General features: G+C 42.9%; 1 protein-coding gene across 1 annotated transcript; it reads left to right on the top strand.

The window, feature by feature from the left end:
- The first annotated feature begins 255 nt into the window (after nt 1-255).
- Nucleotides 256-16,333, top strand: LOC129665301 (medium-wave-sensitive opsin 1). The gene is made up of 6 exons (XM_055591873.1): nt 256-352; nt 5,076-5,372; nt 7,914-8,082; nt 9,169-9,334; nt 12,688-12,927; nt 16,223-16,333. The coding sequence occupies exons 1-6, from the start codon at nt 256-258 to the stop codon at nt 16,331-16,333; spliced, it is 1,080 nt and encodes a 359-aa protein (XP_055447848.1).
- Nucleotides 16,334-16,734: the final 401 nt, after the last annotated feature.

Below are 16,734 nucleotides of genomic sequence, written 5' to 3'. Positions count from 1 at the left end.
GAGTGCATTATTTAGGTTCCACTGCAAGCAAATGGCCTTGAGCCACCCCTTTGGATTTGACTCAGGAACAGGGAAGTGAGGGCAGGAGAGGGTAATCTAAGTCCTGGGTCCAATTAAGAGATCAGATGTTGAAAGGTTTGGGAGCCCTTAAGGTAACGAGGCTTGGGCTGATCCTGCAGGCTGATATAAAGGCCTGTAGCCCCACAGGCAATGTGCCAACACTGACAGGTTCCAGAAACACTGTTTTCTACAAACATGGCCCAAAGGCTTACAGGTGAACAGACACTGGACAGCTATGAGGAGAGCACCCACGCAAGCATCTTCACCTATACCAACAGCAACAGCACCAGAGGTGAGCAACAGGTGTACTGGAGGTTCAGTCACCAGACCAGGGTAGCTATGCTAAAAAGCTACCAGCCACCCCCAATTTCTTTCTTCTATATAACCCTTCTGCCTTAGCTTTAATGATGATGTCATAATGGACAGATAAAAAATTCATTATAAAACCACACACACATTTCCCCTAACCTCTGGAAATCTGTGTCCTTAAAAGGGCCCATGATATCTTCCTCCTTAGGGGAAGAACAGGGCCTGTCTTTGTACACTCTAAAACCACAAGGAGGCCAGAGAGGTGGTCTGGAAAAGAATATAGACCCATTGACGCAAATAGGAAGGTCTGGTAGGCATCTGAGTGTGCCGGCTCCAGAAAGGGAAGCTGGGGAAGATGTAGCAGAGGATAAGGACAAGGTTAGAAGACATTGTAACAACTACATTGTACAACCTGGGTCCCAAGCAAGGCATACCACCAAAGCTATTCACTTCTGAAGAGGAGAGCTAACAAGTATTCTTGTCTGTCTTGAGCAGTTCTGGGAACTGAGGACTCATCAGTGCAGCCAGAGTGCTGGGTTTACGTATGCAACAAGCTTTACACTTGGCACCAGATTTCTCCTTAAAGCTTCCCTAGAAGCTTCCACTGTAGGAATAGGGACCTGTTTTCTCATGCCAGAAGCTTTGTTTTATATAAAGCTTCACGCATATAGCAAAGTTAACAGGGAGAATATCGTGAACTTGGGTCCTTATCATTTAACTTCCATAGGTTTTATCTTATTTTGTATGTGTAGAGATCTGAAGATAACTTGGGGCAGTCAGTTCTCTCTTTTCACCATAAATCAAACTCAGTTTGTCAGGCTTGGCAACAAGCACCAAGCCATCTCACTGGTTCCTCATGATTCTTAAACATAAATCTAACACATTATATCTTTCTTTTAATTTTATTTATTCTTCTCTCATATATTATATTCTGATCACAGTTTCTCTTCCCTCCATTCCCCCAGTCTCGTCCTCTAAGATGAAAGGACTCTACAAAACATAACTTTGATGTCATACTAATACCAAAAGTTTAGCAATGTTTTCTAGATACATCTTAGTTGATGTTAAAAATATTTTACTTTCAACTGATCATAGCAGCAGATGTTTGTAAGTCCAGCACCTAGGAGACAGAAGCAGAAGAATCAGAATTTCAAGGTACATATGGAGTTTGAGGCCAGTCTTTCATATATGAAACCCTGTGTCAAAAAAAAGTAAATTAGCCAGTAGTCATGGTATATGCCTTTAGTTCTAGTACTTGTGAGGCACAGGTCAGTTTGGTCTACATAGCAAGTTCTCAGCCAGCCAAGGCTACATAGCTCTCAATATTTTTGCAGCAAAAAGATCGTGTTTTTGTTTTGTTTTACATTTAAATTTAGTTACTTATTTATCAGAGAGGGTATATACCACACAGAGGTCAGAACTTGGGAGCATAGTGAGTTCTTTTCTTCCACCATGTGTGTTTTAGGGACCAAACTCAGATTGCTAGATTTGGGGGCAAATGCCTTTACCCACTGAGTTGTCTTGACAGCCACATACTTGTCTGTTTGGTTTAATTTGGTTTGAGTCAGAGTATTCTTATGCTTCTGAAGCCATCCTGGTACTTTATAGCTTAGGGTGGGCTTGAACTCATGCAACCTCCAGAGTCCTGGAATTACAAGCATGTACTACTATGACCAGAAAAGTGTTATACATTTTTTTAAGTTGACTTGAATCAAAGCTCAGATGAAATGTACAGATTCATGTTAATTACTAGATCAAACCCAGGGCCTCTGTATGCTAAGCAAGCAGTCTACTTTGTATCTCCTTCCACAATGTAATTGCTACATCTCTTATTTTCCGTGCACTTAAAAAAATAACCATTTTCCCCTGGGATTTCTCTCACTTCATACAGTGCTGGTGACTAGTTTATGATATTTGGCTTGCTCCTCTGAGTTGTATTCATTGTCATTTTTTTTTCCGGTAAATTAACAGGTAATCTGAAAGTCTGACTGGTACCAGAAGCATCTTTTGGCAGAAGTAACAAAAATAAGAGCAAGTCCTGGGTCAGGAACTCTAGTGCAAAGCTTTATTGGGACATCAGCTCAAATAAACTCTCTCAGCTTGAACATAATATAGTGCCAATTTGGAAAAAAAAAAAAAAAAGAGGTCAAGCTAGTCTCTAGACAGAGGGTAGAGAGGAAGCTTTTCTTTGCTAGGGTAACCTGGAGATTTTCTCCTGGCTATAGCTGTGGTCTCAAAACATGTTCTATTTTTCATTTAAGACATTGGCTAGTCCTAGAAATCCAGGTGCTGCCTCTTTTTTACTTCTTTCCTGATCTGGTGCCACCAGTCACAGTGGCTGGTAGGTGTCTGAAGCTTCAAGAAGGGAGAAGGCACTGAGTGTCTTCAGGGGGAAGACAGATCCATCAGTTCTTGTCATCCTATCCCAGTCACCCTATCAGAAGCTTGCAGGCCCAGGTAAAGAGACAGTACTTTCAGCATAAGCAGAGTTCAGGTCCCTGAGCAACTGTTCCCACAACCCACACCTCAGAGTTATTCTCTACATCAAAGCTAGTAGGAAATGAATGGTGCAAGGCACAGATAGATGTATGACCTTCAGACTTAGTCATCTTTGAGCTGGAGAGGTGGCTCAGTAATTGAGAGCACTTATTGCTCTACCAGAGGACTCAAATTCAAATGACAGTACACGCGCACACGCGCGCGCGCGCACACACACACACATCTACACACAATTAAAAATAATAAAATTAATCTTAAAAAAGGAATAGCAATCTTGATGTTAAATGAGAACCAGTGAAGCTAAAGTTATTATTTAAATTTTCCTCCGTGGCTAGACCAGCATCCAACTGGTGTTTTGTTTCTCAAGTGAAGACAGTTTTCGGAAGTATCTCTTGGGGAATCACAAGTTGCTGATGCACAGTGCCGAGATATGTGAAGCAGTTTGGCTTTACTTCCTAGCAATCAGGAGACATAAGCACACAGATCTTTGTGATTTTGTGGCCAGCCTGGTCTACATAGTGAGTTCCATCATGTCACTGGCCAGCAATGACACCTGAATACCACCTGAGAGAAGGCTGGGGAGAGAGAGACAGGGCGACACAGAGAAGGACACCAAGTCTACATGCTGATCAAAGCGTCGATTTAATGGACGTCAGGTTAACACTTAAGTAGGCAAAAAAAGTACAAGCAGTTTCTCACACAGGCAATTTTACTTAGCCAAAACATAAGAGGGCTTACTCAAGGTTACACAGAACCTGCTGTCTGGTTACCATGGTTACATGGAATTTATGGTCTAGTTCTCAGGGCTAGAGCCCTCTGCTACCAAGGTCAATCTCTTAGCCACCAAGCTTTGGATAGGAACCAAGACAGAGAGGCCAAATTCCCTTGTTGAGATGTGCACGCCAATTTGCCAATAACTCCAAAAAAGCTGCCACACCAGCACATCCAAGGCTCTGTAGATAGACCTGATCTCAAAAAACTCAAAATAATAGTAAAACAATAATGATGATGATGTTTCAAAGGACAGTCTAGAACACAAGATAGATTTGAAGAAGTCCAGCTTCCCTGACCCATTTGTTTCCTTTCCTGCATTCCTTACAACTTTTTGCTGGGGAGTTGACTTTTGCTACCTTTCTCTTACTCATTTCTTTATGGATCCTGCTCATCTATTTACAGGCAGAAGGAACAGGCTGCCCTGGTGTCATTGCTAGAGGCTCTGGTCCTCCTCCCTGACTGTTTCCTGGGCCTGGCTATTCCCTTATTCCCCTTTGTCAGTGCTCTGCCTGGTTTGCAGTCTATCATCTAGAAGGAGCTCTGGCTTAGAATCTCTGACATTCAATTTCTCTAGCCTCTTTGTCTATAAACTAGAGGTTCCAAACACCATCCAGCTCCTTCTGCTCTGCTCCAGTTAACCTGCTGAACTTTCTCAGGGAAGATCCATTGATAGTCTGAGGTTTCTGTGTTCTTGGGTCTAGTAAAAGCCCTATTATTTGATATCCTTCTGCAGAGAGACCAATAGTCTCGAGTCTGGGGTTCCTGGTAAGTGATGCAGGGTTTTCTGTTAGAAGCAAATAGGGCTTGTACATAGAGTAAAGCAGAAGTATCACTGGGTGCAATTTCCGGGGTGGGGGAGCTAGCACAGTCTTGGTTCTCTTGAGCTATTTTGTGCTGGGGTTTTCTTTTTGAGTTTTTTGATTATTTTATAATTTATTTCATTTTCATTTATGTGCATTGGTTGGTGTGAAGGCATCAGATCTTTTGGAAATGGAGGTACAGACAGTTGTGAGCTGCCATGTTGATGTTGGGAATCAAACTCTGGTCCTTTGGAAGAGCAGACAATGCTCTGAACCACTGAGCCATCTCTCCTGCTCTGCTTTTTGTTTTTTATTTTTATTGGTTGTGTAATGCATAGACTGGAGAATTCTAGCAAGCACAAGTCTCTTTGTGTGTGCTTTCCTAGTGCTCTGAAGCATTATTATACAGTAGCAGAGATTGGGGCATGTGACCCCGTCTAATTATTCCTGCAAAAGGCAGTAGTGGCAAATGTCCCCCTTTTATAAGGACACTAGTCCTACTGAATTATGGTTCACCCTAATAGGCTCATATACAGGGATCACATAGAACAAGGAAAAGTGGGATCAAGATACTGTTGCAGCTGTGTGAAGCTTTGTGTAGCTCCTCCTGTATTCTGTACCTCTTGCCTCCAGGTCCCTTTGAAGGCCCCAATTATCACATTGCTCCCAGGTGGGTATACCACCTCACCAGCGCCTGGATGATCTTTGTGGTCATTGCATCAGTCTTCACTAATGGGCTTGTGCTGGCAGCCACCATGAGGTTCAAGAAGCTGCGCCATCCTCTGAATTGGATTCTGGTGAACTTGGCAATTGCTGACCTAGCAGAGACCATCATTGCCGGCACTATCAGTGTTGTGAACCAAATCTATGGCTACTTCGTACTAGGCCACCCTCTGTGCGTCGTGGAAGGCTACGTTGTCGCCCTGTGTGGTAAGCTGAAGGAGACACAACCTGGCGTGCCTAAAGAAAACCATAGTGCAAATCTTAAGGTTCACAAATGGTGCGTGTATATGAGTATGAGGCACAGTACGAAGGGAGATTACTCACGGTAAAAGTCTGATGGCAGTCAGCACAGGGGTTGGGGGACAGAATTACAGAATTCTGAAGGCTTTCATCTGAGCACACATTTTTAACTCAGTTTGCTTGAGTCCAACATTAAGACAGGCTCTGGCTGAATGTATCCAGTTTGGGGCCTTGGGGCTCACATGAGAAGAGATAGATCTTGAACTAGAGAATTCCAGAACCATATGGAGGACAGGTTCAGGTCACCTTGGATGGACTTCTACCTAATTCAGGGATATGTGTATTTTCTTCCCATCTTCAGGCTGATTAATGGCACTGGATGAGCTGTTCCCAGAGAAAGACGGTTCCCAAAATGTTTGAGATATTGGCCGTATTCTAGTACACCTTTCTTTACAACCACCACTAAGACCTATTGGCTATGAGTCACTTAGGTTAGCTAGCTAAGGGCTGATGCTACGGTTCTGTGGAAGCCTAATGCTGAATTTGACGAGCTGTGTTTGATCCTTGGGACCCACCTAGTAGAAGGAGAAAACCAACTCCCAAAAATTGTCGTCTAACCTCCACATATACACCATGGCTACACAGATATACACATCCTAAAAAGTAGTTGCTGAAAAGTACCAGTGTGCTAGGTTCTATGCTAGAAAGGGCCCAGTAACTAGATGGTGACAACACAGTGCATCCGTTACCCCTTTCTTACCTTATCTCTGCATGGGTAAGGAGAGTCCAGGAGTCAGTCTGTAAGACAGGCTCTGCTGAGCATATAGGAGAAAGGAGGATTTGAATGGCATGCATATAAGCAGGGACTTTGAGAGGTCCAGACTTGGAGTGGGAGACCCACACTGGACATGGTTGGAACCCCACCTGCCTAGCTGTGTATCTGGTAGGTATCTATCAGTAGATATCTACTCTTGCTCTTGCTACTGTTCTTGGTTTCCTCACCATTGTCTCTCACCCATTGGCAGATAAAATTCAGACCAGAGGGAGTACTGGGCAGTATCCCAAAAGCATAGAGGTAGAGTACTCAGGAAAGATCAAGTAAAGAAAGTCTATTTCCCAGGTCCAGTTATAGATGTGTGTCTTGGTGGTTACACGGCCCTTCCCAAGTGCCATCCTCATCTCTGTCTCTGTTTCTATTAGGCTTGCCTTTGTCCTACTCACAATATCATCTTGGTTCACTCAGGTATCAAGTAGCCAGCACGATTTTGGTGTCATGGCATACTTTACCCTCAGGAATGTTTGCAAGTGCATAAAACGAAATGCACAGCATTGCAAAGTCAGCCAACTACATTAAAAATAGTTATCAAACTTTTAACTATTAGTGACATAGCTTTTCATTAAAAATATTATAAGTATTGCCAGGTGTTGGTACACACCTTTAATCCTAATACTTGGGAAGCAAAGGCAGGCAGATCTCTGAGTTTGATGCTACCCTTGTCTACAGAGTGAGTTCCAGGATAACCAGGGCTACAGAGAGACCCCGTCTCAAAGAACAAAACAAAAACAGAAGTATTGAACTATGGACTAAAATGGAGCTGGAGGGATGTCCCAGTGGCTAACAGTATCTAGCTGACTGAGTCAGAGGTATTGCTAATACTGCCACATTCATAATAGAAGGTAATGCAGAGTGTCCTTTAGAGGTTAGGTGAATGAAAGATGTTTTTCCTCACCCTGGTTCATGTGTCTTTGAGGCCTATGTATACACCTTTTGGCACAAAAAGACTGGAAACCTGTGACACTCTACAAACTATTGGAGAGAATCAGAGTTGTTCTCAAACTCTTAAAGAAACAGCAAACAAGTAGGAAGGATCACATGTTCTGTTTCTTTGGAACAATGACATCTCATGTGGTCATGCCAGCATGGACATGGGCTTCCAGAACTGTCATCAATGGCATCAAAATAAGACAGTCCCAGAGGCTGAAAGGAAAAAAAAAAGGTTTTTCAGGGCCCCTGTAAACACACAAGTACAAGGCCATCAGCAACTATAGCCCTTTCTTGCCTTATTTTTTGGTGATGAGGTATGCAGGCTGAGGTTGAGGAGAGAGCTATGAGAGTTCTAAGTTACTAACCTTGGGATTCACTGCCTCAGTAACTAAACTTAGAACTAGGGCATCCTGCTCCAGAGTTGAAATAACCGTGGTTAGAAGGAAGGTGAGAAAGAGAGTAGGAAGACAGAGGGGAAGAAAGCAAGTCACTGGGTTTAGCATGGAAGCAAAGCAGAAGAGCCTGAAAGAGATGGGGAAAGGAGGTGAGATACACATGTCATAAAAATGTACTGAAAAATTATACATTCACCAAGAGGTCCACTGCACTCTGAATCTGAAAACCTTTCAGAGGATTTGGTGTGGCAGCTGAAAAGGAGTCTTGAATGCTGCAGTTAGTAGGAGGAGGATGCAGTGTGGAAAAGCTTTTGTTTGGCTTGAAGCCCTATCTCTTCTTCCCTATAGGCATCACAGGCCTCTGGTCCCTGGCCGTTATTTCCTGGGAGAGGTGGCTGGTGGTCTGCAAGCCCTTTGGCAATATGAGATTTGATGCTAAGATGGCCACTGTGGGAATCATCTTTTCTTGGGTCTGGGCTGCTGTGTGGACAGCCCCACCAATCTTTGGTTGGAGCAGGTAAGAGTGTAAGAAGTAGCTCCTGTGTGCCCATGTGTGGAGGGTCGGACTGTGACCTTCAGGGCAGTCACTTCTGGTTTCTGGACCTGCATTGTCCCTTGCTTACAAGAAGGAAGGAGGAAACTCTCCCCAGACTCTTAGTGCAGCATGCACAGAAATGTATGGATAGATTTGCCTATGACATCAAAAGGGGCCCTGGGGCCTGCTCTGTAGACTATAGAAATGTTTATCTCAAACCTAAGAAGATCACAAGGACACTAGGACTATCCAAAATGCCCAACCTAGGGCTATAGTATAAGTGAACACAAGGTATATTTAGATTTCAGGGCCTCTTACAAGCTCTGTACCAGGCCTTTCTTATACACTTAAGTCCACCACCTTCAGAGGTTTCTTAGAAGGCACACCAGGTCACAGAGGTCCTGTATGTACTTGCCAGGCTCATTCTTTGGGGAAAATATTCAAAATTGAAGAAGTAATGGCTCAGATATTTGGTTGGAAGGAATGAGACATAGACAATTAATTTCACTGTTGTACACAACAATCTTGAGTGTGTGTTTCTGTGGTATTTGGCAGAAAATGTTCTTTCTTTGGGAAGCTTACATCATTCTATGAAATAAGCTTTCATGTCCCTTCATTACAGCCCTGACATAAACTGGCTTAAATAAGATTAGATATCCATAGATATTCCTAACAAGTAAGAGGAAGAGGAACCCCCCTCACCTCCTTATGAAAGCCAAGTATGCTAGAACTAGATAGTGATGATAAATTGCACAACCTTGGAAAAGTCTTGAATGTCATAACGGCAAATTTTATATTATGCATATTTTGCCACAAAGAAAAAAAGATTTGGCATGAGATGATATGAAGTGTAAAAATCCGACTTGAGAGTTTTAAGATGATGAGAATGTTCTGGAAGTACAACACTGTGTAGATATGAAATGCTATTGACTTGCTCATTTCTAATTGGTTCGTTTCTTCTCCATCTAAAACCCCTCCGACTCAAGTCAGAGGTATGCCCTGGCTGATTGGGGAGGTTTCAAGTTGCCCCAGCATGATTTAGGATGGGCTGCTGGCCCTTCTCTTTAGGTACTGGCCTTATGGCCTGAAGACATCCTGTGGTCCAGACGTGTTCAGCGGCACTTCGTATCCTGGGGTTCAGTCTTATATGATGGTTCTCATGGTCACATGCTGCATCTTCCCACTCAGCATCATCGTGCTCTGCTACCTCCAAGTGTGGCTGGCCATCCGAGCAGTAAGCCCTTCACCCTTCTGCCCTCATCCCAAATTGGCAAAATATCTAGGCAAGCTCAGAGGCACACCTGGTAACTCTCCTGCCTCCACACTGCTCTGATCCCAAATCAAGCAGTCCACCTGAGTCTCTTAAGGTACCTCTTTTAAGACAAGGTCTCATTATAGAGCCCTGGCTGACTTGAAATTTGATATGTACATAAAGGCTAGATTCAAACTCACAAATATCCACTTGCCTTTGCTTTTTGAGTGTGTACCACCATGCCTGGCTTACACTGTTTTTTATCCCCATGTTTCTTAGTCACTGTTCTATCACTGTGAAGAGATACTGTGACCAAGGTAATTCATAAAAGAAAGCATTACATTGAGGGCTTGCTTATAGATTCAGAGACTTATAGTCCATTATGATCATGCTGGTGAGTAAACAGGCATGATACTGGAGCAGTGTCTGAGACCTACATCCTGATCCACAGGCACAGAGAGGAATGATGGCCTGGGGGTAAGGCTTTTGAAACCTTACCCCCAGTGACACACATTCTCCAACAAGGCCATACCTACTCCAACAAGGCCACCTCTCTCAATCCTTCTCAAACAGTGGCAGTCCCTTCAAATAGCTATGCAGGGGGCATCTGCTTTGATACTCTGCTGGGTAGATTCTTTCAGAGGCTCTCTGTGGTAGGCTCCTCTCCTGTTCCCTGTTTTCTCCCTCTTCCAATGTCTGTCCCGTTTGACTTTCTGAATGAGGATTGATCATCTTACCCAGGGTCCTCCTTGCTTAGCTTCTTTAAGTGTACATAGTAATATGATTATCCTATGTTATAGGTCTAATATCCACTTATAAGTGAGTATATACCCCATGTGTATCTTTCTGCTTCTGAGATACCTCACTCAGGATGATCTTTTCTAGTTCCCACCATTTGCCTCCAAAGTTCATGATTTCTTTGTTTTTAATTGATGAGTTTTTAATTGATCATACTCTTTCTCCTCTCCTAACTTCTCTCAGATATTCCTCACCCAACTTCATGTTCTCTCATGCTCTCATAGCTAGGGGGGGAAAGCATAAAACAAAAAGCAAGGATCAAAATAAATTAACAAACAAAAAATCATTAAGACAAAATTTAAAGTTAAATTTAAATTTAAATAAATTTAAATAAAAAGTTCACAAAATCCCAAAAACAACCAAACAACCAACCAAACAAACAAACAAACAAAGAGACAGATAAAAAAACAAACATGGAGTTTGTTTTGTGTTAAGACAGCTACTCCTAGGCATGGAGCCTACTGTGGAGTGTGGCAGATACACATAGTGATACTCCATCGGAGAAAACGGATTTTCCCTATCCCAGCAGGTCTCTGTTGCAAATAATTTCTTGGTTAGGGGTGGGTCTTCTATCTCCCTGTGCTGAAATTTTGTATGGTTTGAAATTGTGCAGATCTTATGTGTACAGTCAGAACCATAAATAGGATGTCTTTATCAAATCTCTGTTCTCAGGGCTCAGGGATCTATGAAGAAAAGGAGTCAGAAAGATTATGAGATCTAGAGGTAGTGAACAGCTCCAGTGAAATGGTGTCATCCAGACACAACAGGACTGACACACATAAATGAAATTCTTATAGTCTCAAACCTTGGCTTTCTTGTTCTCAGTCCAATGGGATGGAAAGTGACTGCCTGCAATTCCTAGAGGACTCAGTAAGGGAGCAGAGCTGTGCCTTTCCTGTGGCCCAGTACAACCCTTCCATGGAGTGTGGCCAATAGAGCACTTGCATCCTCTTCACAGGTGTCTTAATTACTGTTCTATTGCTCTGAAGAGGCATCATGACCAAAGCAACTTCATAAAAGATTCGATTAGGGAATGCTTACAGTTTCAGAGGGTGAGTCCATGAAAATTGTTGTGGGGAGCATGACAATGGGTAGCCAGGCATGGCACTAGAGCAAGAGCTGAGAGTTTACATCCTGAACTCTAAGTTGAAGTCAGAGAGAGATAGACTGACCCTGGCATGGGCTTTTGAAACCTCAAAGCCCACTCCTTGGATTACACCTCTACCAACAAGGCCATACCTCTTAGTCTTCCAAAACAGTTTCATAACTAGCAACCTAACATTCAAATGTATGAGCTTATGGGGGCCATTCTCATTCAAACCACCACAATGAGGCTCTTGGGGAAGATCAAAAGGTGGACTCAAGAATGCTAATTTGCTCTCAGACCTGATCTCCATTGTCCTATGTCTATTGTTCCATCTTAGGAAGCCAATTCTGTCAGCAGCCCCTATCTCACCAACATCAGGCTACCACTGGGGAACCCCTACAAAAACAGATGAGAGTAAGGGGATGTGTAAGCTGGGTACTGTATGCTGAGATCTCTGTGGTCTCTTCTAATGGTCTCCCTCCCCAACATAAATTGTCCCTTTGTCAAACAACTCCCTACTATTTACTTCCTGTGCCATTTGTTCAGTGCTGGGACCCTTTGTAGCAAAGGTGGCAGAAAGTCCTTTCAGGTGGTGCTTTACCTATACAAAGTTGCTTTGCACTCACCCCTGCATGAGCAAGTATTTATAAGCTCTTTCTGGAAAAGACCATGAGCTCTGCCAGGAGGCACCACTCACCCTAATGTCTTGTAATACAGGCTGCAATTTGGTCCTTGGGTTGGTGGTCCCATATCAGAATCAATTTAGCTAATTCCTGCAGGGTTTCACTCCAGCTTAAGTTGTATTAACTCTTGGCTAGCAGAGCCCATCACTGCTGTTACAGTTCTTCCTGTGTTCTAGCCCTCCTGGTTCCTTTTACAGCTAACTGTCTGCCAGCAAGTCTTTCATGGCAGATAGTGGCTGGCCTCTGTTCTTCTCTAGAAAGCCTGGGGGAAGTGTGTGTATGGCTCTTGAATTGCCCACTGGGCACCTGGCAATTGCCAGGCCTGGTTTAGTTAAAGCAAACTTGACTTCCAGGGCTCTGTTTCAGGACTTCAGACTCAAAACTGAGCACAAGACTAGATCAGATGCAGGCTAAGCGCAGTCTCCTTAGTTCTTCACAAGCTTTTTGAAACTCCAGACAACAGCATCAAAGGTCTGGTGTGAGGGTTGTCCTTAGTCAGGCCAGCCTGAAGTTCATGTTACCTCAAGGTCTACATGAACTTCTCCAAAGCCAGCTCCAGGACCACTCTGGCTCCCAATTCAGGTCATCTCTGATGTAGGGTGGGAGGCAGGACTGGGATACTAGGTGGACCATTTCCTATTCCCCATAGATCCCTAGGTTTCCCTTTTCTTGCTAGTATCCTAACTTGGTGCCTAAGCAATAGCAATAGTCCCTCCACATACAGAGCCCTAACTAACTCCCCCATTTACCATCCTTGTCTTCTCTAGGTAGCAAAGCAACAAAAAGAATCTGAGTCTACCCAGAAGGCTGAGAAGGAGGTGACACGCATGGTGGTTGTGATGATCTTCGCATACTGCATCTGCTGGGGCCCCTACGCTTTCTTTGCATGCTTTGCTACTGCCCACCCTGGCTATGCATTCCACCCACTTGTGGCCTCCATACCATCTTACTTTGCGAAAAGTGCCACTATCTACAACCCCATTATCTATGTCTTTATGAACCGACAGGTAAGCAAAAGCCTGAGCAGATCAAACTCAAAATGGCCCAGAAATCAGTGACGGTTCTTCCCTGGAATCAAGTCATCAATGAGAAAACCTTATGGAGAACCTGAGGGTGGGGGCTAAAGATAATCCTCCAAGAAATTGAGTGTGGAAAGGCTCTGCATGTGACCCATCCTGGCCAGACCTCCACTCAACCATTAGCTCTGGTATGCTTTTACTGTCTCCACCTGAGTCTAGCACTTAAGAATGTGTGGTGTACTGCAAGCTCTTCCGTTCTGATGATCCCACAACTACGGACAGGAATCTTGTAAAGGTGCTGTTAGAATTCAGATGTCCTAAGCACTCAGTGAGCACACAATGATCCTAGCTAGTTCTGTCCCTCTTGTGTTTAGATTCAAATCTAAATTTTTCCATTTTCCTTGACTTTGGAATTTTTTAAAATTCTTTATTAATTACACTTTATTCACTTTGTATCCCCCCTGTGGCTCCCTCCCTCCTCCTGTCCCAATCCCTCCCTTCCTCCACCCTCTGTATGCATACCCTTCCCCAAGTCCAGTGATAGGGGAGGTCTTCTTTTCCTTCCTTCTGATCCTAGTCAATTAGGTCTCATCAGGAGTGGCTGCATTGTCTTCTTCTGTGGCCTGGTAATGCTACTTCCCCCTCAGGGGGAGATAATCAAAGAGCAGGCCAATCAGTTTATGTCAGCGACAGTCCCTGTTCCTATTACATTGGAACCCACTTGGATACTGAACTGCCATAGACTACATCTGTGCAGAGGTCTTAGGTTATCTCCATGCATAGTCCTTGGTTGGAGTATCAGTCTCAGGAAAGACCCCTGTGCTCAGATTTTTTGGTTTTGTTGTTCTCCTTGTGGAGTTCCTGTCCTCTCCAGATCTTACTGTTTCCCACTTCTTTCATAAGATTCCCTGCACTCTGCCCAAAGATTGTCCATAAGTCTAAGCATCTGCATTGATAATCTGCAGGACAGAGCCTTTCAGAGGTCCTCTGTGTCAGGCTCCTGACTTGTTCCCTCTTTTCTCCTTCTTCTGATGTCCATCCTCTTTGCCTTTCTGGATAGGAATTGAGCATTTTAGTAAGAGTCCTCCCTCTTGATTAGTTTCTTTAGGTGTACAGATTTTATTAGGTCTATCCTATATTATATGTCTATATGAGTGAGTATAAACCATGTGCATCTTTCTGCTTCTGGGATAGCTCACTTTGGAATTTTTATCTCCTTAAAAGTTTAGCCTTTCTTGGATATACTAGCTAAGAGTTCAAGGGCTTTTATGAACTCATGAATTAGTTCAGAGTGTAGCTGAATTTAGCTACTTTGTGGGTTTTTCTTTTTCCCACTCTTTATCCCTCCCACCCCAGCTTCACCTCTTATCAATAGATAAAAGAGAAAGAAGGATAGATGGGAGAGAGATAGAGATCCCTGAATCTAATTTTTTTTCTTGTTTCTTCTTTGAGCATGACTACCACAAACTGCAACCAACCCCCTGAACCACCACCAAACACCAACATCAACTCTCAGGGCCCTAACATTTATATACCCTCTGAAAGTTCCCAGAATTCCAAACCTTACACAGTCACAGAAACTATCTGCAGCTGACAAAACCACACCTCTGCTACAGCACGAGACAAATCATAGTCAGCTGCTAGGAAGCAGCCCATATCCCCACATGTGGGTTAAAATGAAAGCATGTTCTTATAATATTTCTGTTTTTTTTTTTTTTAAATTCCAGAAGTCTCACTAAAAGCAAGAGCTTGCCTTACCCAAGGTCTTTTCTGATGGCAACCATCCTTAGCTGCCATATTGGACTTCGACACAATTTGTTCATGGCTCTTAGACCCTGCTAGTAGGTTATGGTGGACCTGATAAGTTTCATCACCTTCTGACTGCTATTTGCCATCTTCTTTCTTGAATACATCACATGCATTTTTAATAAATATCTACTATGTGAATTAGTAGTAAGCAGAAGTGTTCACTGGGGCCTCACATTTCATCAGACTCAGTGAGTCCTTCCAATTGACTCTCATTTCCTCTCTCATCTCTCTCCCTCTGGTGATTGGGTTGGACAGGGTCTGGTACATACCAGGCAAATGCCCTACTCCAGATATCCTCTTCCAAAAACTGAAAGCAATCCTAAAATGAGATTCTTGTGAAAGACAGGAAACCAGGGTAGGAATTGAAGTACGTTTTCCTGGCCAGGTGTACAAATTTTCTTTACTTATTCTGCTATATCCTAAGAAAATTGGAACAGAGGAGTCTATTCTTGCTCACTGCTATATTTCTCCAGAATGGAGTCAGTCAGGAATGAAGTGAAAACTCAGTAAGTAGATGTTGAATGACTTTTTTTTTTTTTGCTTTATCTGCTTTTCAGACAAATGCATGTTGTTACTCAGCCCACCTCTAATGTTATCCATGTCAACACATGTTTTCATTTTCAGAGTTTTAGTTTTAGAGGGAATGGAGATAGTCACAAATAGAGCTAACATTAGGGAACATTTTTAGTTTTGGTTCTCAAAGCTTTGTAGTTGGGCTCCTTAGATGGCATTGGTTTTGGGCACTGCCTAAGTATCCTGAGGCTACAACAAAAAATTCTATAAACTTCATGGCTTAAAACAACATAATTGTAGCTCAGTGGAAGAGTACTTGCCTAGCATATAAAAAGCCCTAGCTAAGTTCCTACCTCTGCACAAACAAACAAAACAAGAAAATAAGAATTTTTTCTCACAGTTTCAGAGACCAGAATATCTGACGTCTAGGTGTCAGCATGATTGTCCCTTCTGGAGATGCAAGACAACATCAGTCTGTGTCTTTCTCTTAGCTTCCCTTGTTCTACGACTCACAGACATGACGCTCCAATATTATTCTTCACATAGCCCTTTCTCTGTATATGTAGTGTTGTCTAAATCTTCTTTTCCTTATAATAATACTGGTCACTGGTCTAGTAATAATGCTAATCCAGCATGACCTCATTGTAACATACAAAGACCCCTGTTCCCAAAAAAAAAAAGGAATGTTCACAGTTTCCAGTAATTAGGATTTGACATTTTTTAGGAGTGGTCACAATTCATCTACGATCATCATTAACTGCTAAATTAGATGATTCAGACCTCCTCAATTCATATGTGTAAAGAATGAGCTGAGCCTTCCTCATCCCACTCATAATATTCTTAATGGAAGAAGGGAAGGTGTACATCCACAAAGTGACAGTATGGAAGGCCCCAAGCTTCACCTTTAGCACAGTGCACTATCCCTTTCTGCTGTGATGAATAATGCTTTCTGTCCTTCTAGTTTCAAAACTGCATCTTACAGCTCTTTGGAAAGAAGGTTGATGATAGCTCTGAACTTTCCAGTGCCTCCAAAACAGAAGTTTCATCTATGTCTTCGGTATCACCTGCATGAAGTCTGTCTCCAACCTGTCCCAGCTACCAAAGCTTTGGCCATGTCTTACCTCCCTTCTCCTCCATCCTCGTGAAATAAATATAATTTCCCCATTGCCCAAATCAAAAAAATTCCCAGATATATCTACTACATTGGGGTTATGCAAGATCTGGAGACAGTACAATGTAGACAAAGAGACCAGAACATATGATTTTTTTTCTTTAATCCAATTCTCATGTTTATAGATATTTTAAAAAATCATAGAAAACGAGAAGAAGGAAGTTGGCATCTGCATACTTCTCACTGGGCTTGCAGTTACAGAATTAAAGTGAGAGTAAAGAAATAGTTTTCTAGGGAGAGCTTACTACATTCTCTCAACATCTGGAAGGAGGGATGAAATGAACAAATTCAGGTGAGTAGCA

Source organism: Psammomys obesus, unplaced genomic scaffold (assembly GCF_907164565.1).
Source record: "Psammomys obesus unplaced genomic scaffold, mPsaObe1.curated_primary_1811, whole genome shotgun sequence".
NCBI lineage: Eukaryota > Metazoa > Chordata > Mammalia > Rodentia > Muridae > Psammomys > Psammomys obesus.
Note: the sequence above shows the minus strand (reverse complement) of the source record. Positions and strands in the feature narration are given on the sequence as shown.